Source organism: Salmo salar, chromosome 09, assembly GCF_965601325.2.
Source record: "Salmo salar chromosome 09, fSalSal1, whole genome shotgun sequence".
NCBI lineage: Eukaryota > Metazoa > Chordata > Actinopteri > Salmoniformes > Salmonidae > Salmo > Salmo salar.
The window spans coordinates 28,123,125-28,135,748 of NC_138299.1; the positions used below are offsets into that span (position 1 = coordinate 28,123,125).

Genomic DNA, 12,624 nt, shown 5'->3' on the forward strand with positions numbered 1-12,624 from the left:
CGTTACCCATGCAGAGCAAGGGGAACAACTACTCCAAGTCTCGAGTGACGTTTGCAACACTATTAGCGCGCACCCCGCTAACTAGCTAGCCATTTCACCAGCCTAATCTTGGGAGTTGATAGGCTTGAAGTCATAAACAGTGCAATGCATTGCGAAGAGCTGCTGGCAAAACGCACGAAAGGGCTGTTTGAATGAATGCTTACGAGCCTGCTGGTGCCTACCACCGCTCAGTCAGACTGCTATATCAAGTCATAGACTTATAATATAATAAACACACAGAAATACGAGCCTTTGGTCATTTAATATGGTTGAATCCGGAAACTATCATCTCGAAAACAAACTGTTTTTTCTTTCAGTGAAATACGGAACCGTTGTGTATTTTATCTAACGGGTGGCATCCCTAAGTCTAAATATTCCTGTTACATTGCAAAACCTTCAATGTTATCATAATTACGTAAAATTCGGGCAAATTAGTTCGCAACGATGAGAAAGCTGTGATTCGATGAGAAATTAACAGGCACCGCATTATTTATATGCAACGCAGGACACGCTAGATAAACTAGTAATATCATCAACCATGTGTAGTTAACTAGTGATTATGTTCGTTTTTTTTAAATAAGTTTAATGCTAGCTAGCAACTTACCTTGGCTTCTTGCTGCCCTCGCGTAACAGGTAGTCAGCCTGCCATGCAGGCTCCTCATGGAGTGCAATGTAAGGCAGGTGGTTAGAGCGTTGGACTAGTAACCGGAAGGTTGCAAAAACGAATCCCCCCCTGAACAAGGCAGTTAACCCCCGTTCCTAGGCCGTCATTGAAAATAAGAATGTGTTATTAATCTGACTTGCCTAGTTAAATAAAGGTGTAAAAAAAAAAGACTGACTGGATCAACCTCCTAGTCCACTAGAAACTGACTCAGTGCTTCACTCAATGCGTCCAGGAGAGCGGGAGTGGGATGAGGGAAGAGAAGGGGGGGTGACGGGAGGTGGCTTTCTGGTTGCATCCCGGAGTGATGTCATTGCTGTGGGGAACATCTGATACGCCCGTAAATTGGTCATCCATGTAAAAAAAAAAGAATTATGGGGGGAAGAATCTCACAATGGGTACGTCATGATTACAGACTCGTCTTACACACACAGTTAATAGAGCAGGCTGTCCATCTTTCATCTGTATAGTAGCAGGAAAACTGCTCTGCTCTGCTTCTGGGGTATTAGAGGTTCAAAGGGAACACAGGTCATCACAATACTGCATTTAGAATAGAAAGCAAAGTAATTCTCTTAACCAGCTGCTGTCAGTTGCCTCAAATCCTTGGGGTTTTTACCTTCTTTCTGAAGACGGTGCTCAAAGGACCCAGTCATTGTTGTGAACCCCCGTCAGTGTACTGGGAGGTGAGGTTTTTTTGTGACATGTCTCTGGCATTACTGGGATCACTGTGTGACTCTGGAACAAAGAGTGAGGTTTAAACCTGATATCCCCACGGTGTTATGGGCAATTCCATGGTAAACAAATGATGCTTTGACTCTCTGCACAAAGACTACTTTTTTAACAATTTCTGTGCAGATGCAACTGAGTTAAATATCTGCTCTGCAGAAAGAATGTGGTGTCAGCCATGACATGGCCCCTTGAGTTTGAAAGAAACTATTTTCTTACTGAACTAAAGTAAGTTAAGTCGATTTACACCCGGTAATGGAATTACAGTAGCGTAATTACGTCATGGTCCCTGATAAATACTACACAGAAATGCATAATTATGGATATGAATGTCATTCTCCTCATGTTTCACAAGTTTGGAAATCACAGTGGAGTACAATACAGTTTGTATAGTTCAGTACAATATACTGTACTATCTTTACTGTATTATACTGTACTACCATATTGTCTTGGACTGTACTCTACTTGCTGTACTCAGTACTGTGCTCTACTCGCTGTATTGTACTGTGCCATCTAGACTTGTGAAACATGCAGTACCAGTCAAAAGTTGACACCTACTCATTCAACTGTTTATCTTTTATTTTTACTATTTTCTACATTTTATTAATAATATTGAAGACAAACTATGAAATATCACATATGGAATCATTTAGTAACCATAAAAGTGTTAACCAAACCAAAATGTATTGCCGTGATGACAGTTTTGCACACTCTTGGCATTCTCTCAACCAGCTTCATGTGGAAGGCTTTTCCAACAGTCTTGAAGGAGTTCCCACTTATGCTGATTTCTTGTTGGCTGCTTTTCCTTCACTCTGCGGTCCAACTCATCCTAAATAATCTCAATTGGTTTGAGATCGGGTGATTGTGGAGCCCAGGTCATTTGATGCAGAACTCCATCACTCTCCTTCTTGGTCAAATAGCCCTTACCCAGCTTGAAGGTGTGTTTTGTGTCATTGTCCTGTTGAAAAACAAATGATAGTCCCACTAAGCGCAAACCAGATGGGATGGTGTATCGCTGCAGAATACTGTGGTAGCCATGCTGGTTAAGTGTGCCTTGAATTCTAAATAAATCACTGACAGTGTCACCATCACACTACCTCCATGCTTCACGATGGGAACCACACATGCAGAGATCATCCGTTCACCTACTTTACGTCTCAAAGACACGGCGGTTGGAGCCTAAAATCTTAAATTTGGACTCACCCAAAGGACAGATTTCAACCAATTTTAATGTACATTTCTCGTGTTTCTTGGCCCAAGCAAGTCTCTTCTTCTTATTGGTGTCATTTAGTAGTGGTGTCTTTGCAGCAATTCGGCCATGAAGGCCTGATTCACGCAGTCTCATCTCAACAGTTGATGTTGAGATGTCTGTTACTTGAATTCTGAAGCATTTATTTGGGTTGCAATCTGAGGTGCTGTTAATTAATGTAAAATCAGCACAAAAAAGTCACGTCCCTTTTTTCAGGACCCAGTCTTTAAAAAAAAAAAAATCCAAAACTTCACAGATCTTCATTGTAAAGGGTTTAACCTCTTACATCTAGACGTTCCGCTAGCGGAACACCTGCTCCATTATCCAATGATGGGCGTGGCGCGAAATACAAACTCCTCTAAAATACAAAAACTTCCATTTTTCAAACATATGACTATTTCACAGCATTTTAAAGATAAGACTCTCCTTTATCTAACCACACTGTCCGATTTCAAAAAGGCTTTACAACGAAAGCAAAACATTAGATTATGTCAGCAGAGTACCAAGCCATAAATAATCAGACACCCATTTTTCAAGCTAGCATATAATGTCACAAAAACCTAGAAGACAGCTAAATGCAGCACTAACCTTTGATGATCTTCATCAGATGACAACCCTAGGACATTGTTATACAATACATGCATGTTTTGTTCAATCAAGTTCATATTTATATCAAAAACCAGCTTTTTACATTAGCATGTGACGTTCAGAACTAGCATACCCCCCGCAAACTTCCGGGGAATTCGCTAACATTTTACTAAATTACTCACGTTAAACGTTCACAAAAAGCATAACAATTATTTTAAGAATTATAGATACAGACCTCTATGCACTCGATATGTCCGATTTTAAAATAGCTTTTTGGTGAAAGCACATTTTGCAATATTCTAAGTACATAGCCCAGGCATCATGGGCTAGCTATTTAGACACCCGGCAAGTTTAGCACTCACCAATATCAGCTTTACTATTATAAAAGTTTCATTACCTTTTGTTGTCTTCGTCAGAATGCACTCCCAGGACTGCTACTTCAATAACAAATGTTGGTTTGGTCCAAAATAATCCATCGTTATATCCGAATAGCGCCGTTTTGTTCGTGCGTCCCAGACACTATCTGAAATGGTAAATCAGGGTCGCGCGCCTGGCGCAATTCGTGACCAAAAAAAATCTAAATATTCCATTACCGTACTTCGAAGCATGTCAACCGCTGTTTAAAATCCATTTTTATGCCATTTTTCTCGTAAAAAAGCGATAATATTCCGACCAGGAATCTCCTTTTAGCTAAACTGAGGAAAGTAAACAAAGCTTTCGGTCGATGCGGGCACGAGCCTGAGTCTCACAGTACTGTAACCAGCCACTACCCAAACGCGCTACTTTGTTTCAGCCAGAGCCTGCAAAGCCACGATTCAGCTTTTTACCGCCTTCTGAGACCCTATGGCAGCCGTAGGAAGTGTCACGGGACAGCTAAGATCCTCACTCTTCAATAAACAGAGACAAGAAGAACGACACCTTGTCAGACAGGCCACTTCCTGCCTGAAACCTTGTCAGGTTTTTGCCTGCCAAATGAGTTCTGTTATACTCACAGACACCATTCAAACAGTTTTAGAAACTTTGGAGTGTTTTCTATCCATATGTAATAAGTATATGCATATTCTAGTTACTGGGTAGGAGTGGTAACCAGATTAAATCGGGTATGTTTTTTTATCCAGCCGTGAAAATACTGCCCCCTAGCCATAACAGGTTAAACACTGTTTCCCGTGCTTGTTCAATGACCCATAAACAATTAATGAACATGCACCTGTGGAACGGTCGGTAAGACACTAACAGCTGACAGACGGTAGACAATTAAGGTCACAGTTATGAAAACTTAGGACACTAAAGAGGTCTTTCTACTGACTCTGAAACACACCAAAAGAACGATGCCCAGGGTCCCTGCTCATCTGCGTGAACGTGCCTTAGGCATGCTGCAAGGAGGCATGAGAACTGCAGATGTGGCCAGTGCAATAAATTGCAATGTCCGTACAGTGAGACGCCTAAGACGGCGCTACAGGAGACCGGGTGGACAGCTGATCGTCCTCGCAGTGGCAGACCACGTGTAACAACACCTGCACAGGATCAGTACAGCCGAACATCACACCTGCGGGACAGGTGCAGGATGGCAACAACAACTGCCCGAGTTACACCAGGAACGTGCAATCCCTCCATCAGTGCTCAGGCTGTCCACAATAGGCTGGACTGAGGGCTTGGAGGCCTGTTGTAAGGCAGATGCTCACCAGACATCACCGGCAACAACGTCGCCTATGGGCACAAACCCACCATCGCTGGACAGGACTGGCGAAAAGTGCTCTTCACTGACGCTTCGTGAAATTGTTTCAACAGGGGTGATGGTCGGATTCGCGTTTATCGTCGACGGAATGAGCGTTACATCGATTTGTAGGTGGAGGATCCGTCATGGTCTGGGGCGGTGTGTCACAGCATCATCGGACTGAGCTTGTTGTCATTGCAGGCAATCTCAACGCTGTGCGTTACATGGAAGACATGCTCCTCCCTCATGTGTTACCCTTCCTGCAGGCTCATCCTAACATGACCCTCCAGCATGACAATGCCACCAGCCATACTGCTCGTTCTGTGCGTGATTTCCTGCAGGACAGGAATGTCAGTGTTCTGCCATGGCCAGCAAAGATCCTGGATTTCAATCCCATTGAGCACGTCTAGGACCTGTTGGATCGGAGGGTGAGGGCTAGGGCCATTCCCCTCCAGAAATGTCCGGGAACTTCTAGGTGGGGTAATATCTCACAGCAAGAACTGGCAAATCTGGTGCAGTCCATGAGGAAGAGATGCATTGCAGTACTTAATTCAGCTGGTGGCCACACCAGACACTGACTGTTACTTTTGATTTAGACCCCCACCCCCTCCCCCCATGTGTTCAGGGACACATTCCATTTCACATTCCACAGTCAAATATCTGTGGAACTTGTTCAGTTTGTCTCAGTTGTTGAATCTTGTTATGTTCATACAAATATTTACACATGTTAAGTTTGCTGAAAATAAATGCTGTTGACAGTGAGAGGACGTTTCTTTTTTTGCTGAGTTTACTTATCCTCTGCAGCAGAGGTAACTCTGGGTCTTCCTTTCATGTGGCGGTCCTCATGGGAGCCAGTTTCATCATAGCGCTTGACGGTTTTTGCGACTGCACTTGAAGAAACTTTCAAAGTTCTTGAAATTTTCCAGATTGACTGACCTTCATGTCTTAAAGTAATGGACTGTCGTTTCTCTTTGTTTATTTTAGCTGTTCTTTTCATATTATGGACTTAGCCCTATTTGGTAAAAGACCATCTTTATAACACAACTGGCTCAAACACATTAAGAATGAAAAATTCCACTAATTAACTTTTAACAAGCCACACTTGTTAATTGATATGCATTCCAGGTGACTACCTCATGAAGCTGGTTGAGAAAATGCCAAGAGTGTGCAAAGCTGTCATCAAGGAAAAGGGTGGCTACTTTGAAGAATCTCAAATCTCAAATATATTTTGATTTAACACTTTTTTTTGGTTACTACATGATTCCATATGTGTTATTTCATAGTGAAGACATCAAAACTATCATTCTACAATGTAGAAAATAGTAAATGTAAAAAAACATTGAATTAGTAGGTGTATCCACATTTTTGACTGGTTCTGTACTAGAGGTCGACCGGTTATGATTTTTCACCACCGATACCGAATATTGGAGGGCCAAAAAAGGCCGATACCGATTAATCGGCCCATTTTAAAAAATTTTTTTTTTTTTTTTAAACAATACTGAATGAACATTTAATTTAACTTAATATAATACATCAATAAAATCAATTTAGCCTCAAATAAATAATGAAACGTATTCAATTTGGTTTAAATAATGCAAAAACAAAGTGTTGGAGAAGAAAGTAAAATGCAATATGTGCCATGTAAAAAGCTAACGTTTAAGTTCCTCGCTCAGAACATGAGAACATATGAAAGCTGGTGGTTCCTTTTAACCTGTTTGGGCTAGGGGGCAGTATTTAGAATTTTGGAAAAAATATGTGCCCATTTTTAACTGCCTCCACCAACTCAGAAGCTAGAATATGCATATTATTGTTCAGGTTTGGATAGAAAACACCCTAAAGTTTCTAAAACTGTTTGAATGGTGTCTGTGAGTATAACAGAACTCCTATGGCAGGCAAAAACCTGACAAGGTTTCATGCAGGAAGTGGCCTGTTTGACAAGGAGTCGTGCGTCTTGCATCTGTTTATTGAAGAGTAAGGATCTTAGCTGTAACGTGACAATTCCCAGGGCTCCAATAGGCTCTCAGAAGCCGGGAAAATCATGAAGGTTGACGAGGCAGCCTCAGGCTGAAACAGATTATCGCCTTATTCAAGTGTCCCATTAGGTGACAATGGAATGAGGCGCGTGCGCGATTAGCCCCCCGTGGAGTATTTTCATTAGGCTGTTTAGTTTATTGCAGATTCCCGGTCGGAATATTATCGCTTTTCTACGAGATAAATGGCATAAAAATTGGTTTTAAACAGCGGTTGACATGCTTCGAAGTACGGTAATGGAATATTTAGACATTTTTTTGTCACGCCATGCGCGCGACCGTGGATTACCATTCTGATAGTGTCTAGAACGCACGAACAAAACGCCGCTATTCGGATATAACGATGGATTATTTTGGACCAAACCTACATTTGTTATTGAAGTAGAAGTCCTGGGAGTGCATTCTGACGAAGAACAGGAAAGGTAAGAACATTTTTCTTATAGGAAATGTGATTATGGTGAAGGCTAAACTTGCTGGGTGTCTAAATAGCTAGCCGTGATGGCTGGGCTATGTACTTAGAATATTGCAAAATGTGCTTCATCCGAAAAGCTATTTTAAAATCGGCCATATCGAGTGCATAGAGGAGTAATGTATCTATAATTCTTAAAATAATTGTTATGCTTTTTGTGAACGTTTATCGTGAGTAATTTAGCAAACTGTTAGTAAATTCCCCGGAAGTTTGCGGGGGGTATGCTTTTTCTGAACGTCACATGCTAATGTAAAAAGCTGTTTTTTTATATAAATATGAACTTGATTGAACAGACATGCATGTATTGTATAACATAATGTCCTAGGTGTGTCATCTGATGAAGATCATAAAAGGTTAGTGCTGCATTTAGCTGTGGTTTGGGTTTTTGGTGACATTATATGCTAGCTTGAAAAATGGGTGTCTGATTATTTCTGGCTGGGCACTCTCCTGACATAATCTAATGTTTTGCTTTCGTTGTAAAGCCTTTTTGAAATCGGACAGTGTGGTTAGATAAACGAGAGTCTTGTCTTTAAATAGCTGTAAAATAGTCATATGTTTGAGAAATTGAAGTAATAGTATTTCAAACGATTCAAAAATCGCGCCACTGGATACAGGTGGCTGTTACGTAGGTGGGACGAATTCGTCCCGCCTAGCCCATAGAGGTTTTAACATGAGTCTTCAATATTCCCAGGTAAGATGTTTTAGGTTGTAGTTATAATAGGAATTATAGGACTATTTCTCTCTATACGATTTGTATTTCATATACCTTTGACTATTGGATGTTCTTATAGGCACTTTAGTATTGCCAGTGTAACAGTATAGCTTCTGTCCCTCTCCTCGCTCCTACCTGGGCTCGAACCAGGAACACATCGACAACAACCACCCTCGAAGCAGCGTTACCCATGCAGAGCAAGGGGAACAACTACTCCAAATCTCAGAGCGAGTGACGTTTCACATCGGTTACACCAGCCTAATCTTGGGAGTTGATACGCTTGAAGTCATAAACAGCGCAATTCATTGCGAAGGGCTTCTGGCAAAACGCACGAAAGTGCTATTTTGAATGAATGCTTACGAGCCTGCTGCTGCCTACCATCGCTCAGTCAGACTGCTCTATCAAATCATATACTTAATTATAACATAATAACACCCAGAAACACGAGCCTTAGGTCATTAATATGGTCGAATCCGGAAACTATCATCTCAAACAAAACGTTATTCCTGTTACATTGCACAACCTTCAGTGTTATGTCATAATTACGTAAAATTCTAGCAAATTAGTTCGCAACGAGCCAAGCGGCCCAAACTGTTGCATATACCCTGACTGCGTGCAATGAACGCAAAATGACACAATTTCACCTGGTTAATTTTGCCTGCTTACCTGGATTTCTTTTAGCTAAATATGCAGGTTTAAAAATATATACTTCTGTGTATTGATTTTAAGAAAGGCATTGATGTTTATGATTAGGTACAGTCGTGCAATGATTGTGCTTTTTTCACAAATGCGCTTTTGTTAAATCATCCCCCGTTTGGCGAAGTCGGCTGTCTTTGTTAGGAAGAAATAGTCTTCACAGTTCGCAACGAGCCAGGCGGCCCAAACTGCTGCATATACCCTGACTCTGTTTGCACGAGAAGTGACATTTTCCCTAGTTAAAATAAATTCATGTTAGCAGGCAATACTAAATATGCAGGTTTAAAAATATAAACTTGTGTATTGATTTTAAGAAAGGCATTGATGTTTATGGTTGGAGCAACTTGTACCTAAGCGATTATATGCAACGCAGGACAGGCTAGATAACTACACATGGTTGACGATATTACTAGTTTAACTAGTGATTATTTTTTATAAGATAAGTTTAATGCTAGCTAGCAACTTACCTTGGCTTCTTACTGCATTCGCGTAACCTCGTGGAGTGCAATGTAAAGCAGTTGGTTAGAGCGTTGGACTAGTTAACCGTAAGGTTGCAAGATTGAATCCCTGAGCTGACAAGGTAAAAATCTGTCGTTCTGCCCCTGAACAAGGCAGTTAACCCACTGTTCCTAGGCCGTCATTGAAAATAAGAATGTGTTCTTAACTGACTTGCCTAGTTAAATAAAGGTCTAAAACAAAAACAAAAAAAAAAAACGGCCAAATCAGCGTCCAAAAATACTGATTTCCGATTGTTATGAAAACTTGAAATCGGCCCTAATTAATTGGCCGTGCCGATTAATCGGTCGACCTCTATTCTGTACGTCTATGATCGGTTCAGATTTGGTCCAGTCCATCTGTCGATGTTAACATCAAGGCCAGGGTTTACTGGCCAAATTTCAACTACTTTTCAACATCCATGGACTTCCGGTGTCGGTCAGTGCACAGTGGGTAAGCATGCTGGTTACAGTAAATGGAAAGAGAGGGGGCTCATGGGTAGGTGTTTGTAAGAGCTGGGAGAGGTGACATTAACTGGAGAGTGAGAAAGGAAGGGGGGGAGCGGTTGTCCAGACTGACTGTTTTAACACTTGGCTTGACTACTATTCAACAAAACCAAATAAAACAGTTATCAGCTGAACATAACAGTATGCCAGCGGAAGGGAGGTGACTTATGATTTCCCATTGTAGCCAATTCAGTTGCAATAATTCCACTACAGATTTTTTGGAAATTCTGATACTGATTTGGTAATGGAATTCCACATTTTAATCCCTTAATAATTCATAAACAAATTTGATAACAGTAAAATCAGACTAATTGGTAGGTCTACCATTTACTTGTTACTTTTGTGAACTTTCATTGTCCTCCCTCAGTGAGGGAGAGGCATTAGAAGATGTAATTCTGTTACTAAAATATATAAGGCAATATTTCTTAAACTAACAGAAGGTAAAACATTTATCAAACTAAATATATTAGTTGGCAGGGGCCTACATGTAGACATTGTGTTTTGATATATTTCTGATACCCTTTTAAGCCTTTTCTGGTAATGTTTTCTAAGACCCCTTTTTCATCTGTTAATCCAGAAATCAAAGCCTTTACTTATGAAGCTGAACCTTAACCTGCTCAGGACCTCAGACTGGGGTGTTCATCAAGGATCTCTCTGTACATTGCTCAGCTCATCTTTTCCTTGATCCTGACTAGTCTCCCAGTCGCTTTTAAGATGGGGGAAATGTTATTTTTTTTACATTTTTATCTATGCCTTCATTTCACCAAAATATAGATTCTTAGGAGCATATCAAAATGAAAGCTATAAACTTCACATGATGGTGCTCATTGGTCCTTTTCGATGGAAATGCCCTCAATCAAACAGCAGTCCTCTTTCACACTCTTCCCCTTCTCCTCAAACACTTCCACTCCTACTCACTGAGTTCCCCACCCCCTCTTTCTCTAAATACCTCAGGAGCCCTCTCTCTCAACCTCACCCCCCTGGTCATAAACGTGACACTCTGCCCGTGAGGGACACATTTGGTGTTGTCACATCACCCTGTCAGAGTGACACATATACAAGGCTCTCCTTTCATTTGCATTGTCTCAATTAGTTTGATCATAATGACGCCTGTTAGTGTCATACGTTTAGAATGAATATAGTATTTTGGCCATAGGCAGGACATAAGTCATTCCAGTCAGTGAATTCCATACACATTACAGGTTTGTGTTCCTCAACTTTTGATAGTTAAGAAACTGTCATCCAGTTTCTTATCAGCTGCTCTGAAGTGTTTCGACTCAGGATTTTGTTTTAGTCACTGCAACAAACAAATAAATGTTGTGCTGGTCAGTGACTGACAAACTAATACCCTCTCTTTTCGTCCATCAGATGTGAAGAAGGACTGGTCGGACCATGCCCTGTGGTGGGAGAAAAAGAAGACGTGGCTGCTGAAGACCCATTGGACCCTGGACAAGTATGGTATCCAGGCAGACGCCCGGCTCCTCTTCACCCCCCAGCACAAGCTGCTGCGCCTGCAGCTGCCCAACATGAAACACATGAAGGTCAAGGTCAACTTCTCCGACCGTGTCTTCAAGGCAGTCTCTGACATCTGCAAGACTTTCAGTAAGTCACCAGTCATTTTGTCAACACTCAATAATGCACCTATCCTACCAATGGTCCTGTACAGCAGCGTTCCCCAACTGGCGGCCCGCGGTCCCCCCAAGTTTTCTGAGCAAAAAAAAGTATATATTTTTTGCATTTACATTGTTGGACATAAGACTTTAAAAATGCTAGGAAAGTGATTTTTAATTGAAGAAATCTGTTCTCAAGTATTCCCACGCATAATAGACAGACGTGATCGTATACGGTTTGAAATGATGTTTTAGTCAAACATATCTGTTTGGGCTTTTTATAAAAAATAAATACTTTTTACCCCTTTTTCTCCCCAATTTCGTGATTGCTGCAACTCCCGTACGGACTCGGGAGAGGCGAAGGTCGAGAGCCGTGTGTCCTCCGAAACACGAACCTGCCAAGCCGCACTGCTTCTTAACACAATGGTGCGGATGGCTTCTGGGTTAAGCAAGCAATGTGTCAGAGGAAACACCGTACAACTGGCGACCGTGTCAGCGTTCAGGAGTCACTAGAGTGCGATGGGACATGGACATCCTGGCCAGCCAAACCCCCCCCCCTTAACCCAGACGATGCTGGGCCAATTGTGTGTCGCCTCATGGGTCTCCCGGTCGCGGCCGGGATCGAACCCGGGTCTGTAGTGACGCCTTAGACCGCTGCGCCACTGTTTGAGCTTCTTGCAGTCTACAAATGATTTGTAATTATATTCTCCCCCCCCCCCAACCATCAGCTCAAGGAAAAATCAGCCCGTGGCTGAATCTAGTTGATGATCCCTGCTGTACAGTATGTACTCTTTCTAACCTTGCCATAATACTGACTGTTGATATTTTTAGGTAAACTAGTGGAAGTGTTTCCGCCTCCCATTGAGCCAGGCATGTCTGCTGCTGCTCCTCTTTTTTTTCCGTTAGCTTTTTGTTGTGTTTATCAAACAGAGCCTGAGCTATCAGCAATCAACGCTTGCGTCACCTCTCCTAGCAGAGGCACCTTGCCTCTGCTAGACCTGTCCTTGAACTACAGCTGTGAATAATTGCCTGAATCCTGTTTAGTCAACAAAGTTTATCAGTCTAACGCACCTGACTGACTCAAACATTCAGAGATGGATATTGTCTCGCATACACACACGCTACTGTC

At 41.8% G+C, this 12,624-nt stretch overlaps 1 protein-coding gene across 9 annotated transcripts in view; it reads left to right on the top strand.

Moving 5' to 3' along the window:
- Positions 1–12,624, top strand: part of LOC106611119 (fermitin family homolog 2) — a 90,481-nt gene that overhangs the window by 37,969 nt on the left and 39,888 nt on the right. For all 9 annotated transcript variants that reach the window (XM_045723545.2, XM_045723551.2, XM_045723546.2 and 6 more), the window contains exon 3: positions 11,254–11,487. In XM_045723545.2, the coding sequence (XP_045579501.1) occupies positions 11,254–11,487 (234 nt within the window). The remainder of the gene's footprint in view (positions 1–11,253; positions 11,488–12,624) is intronic.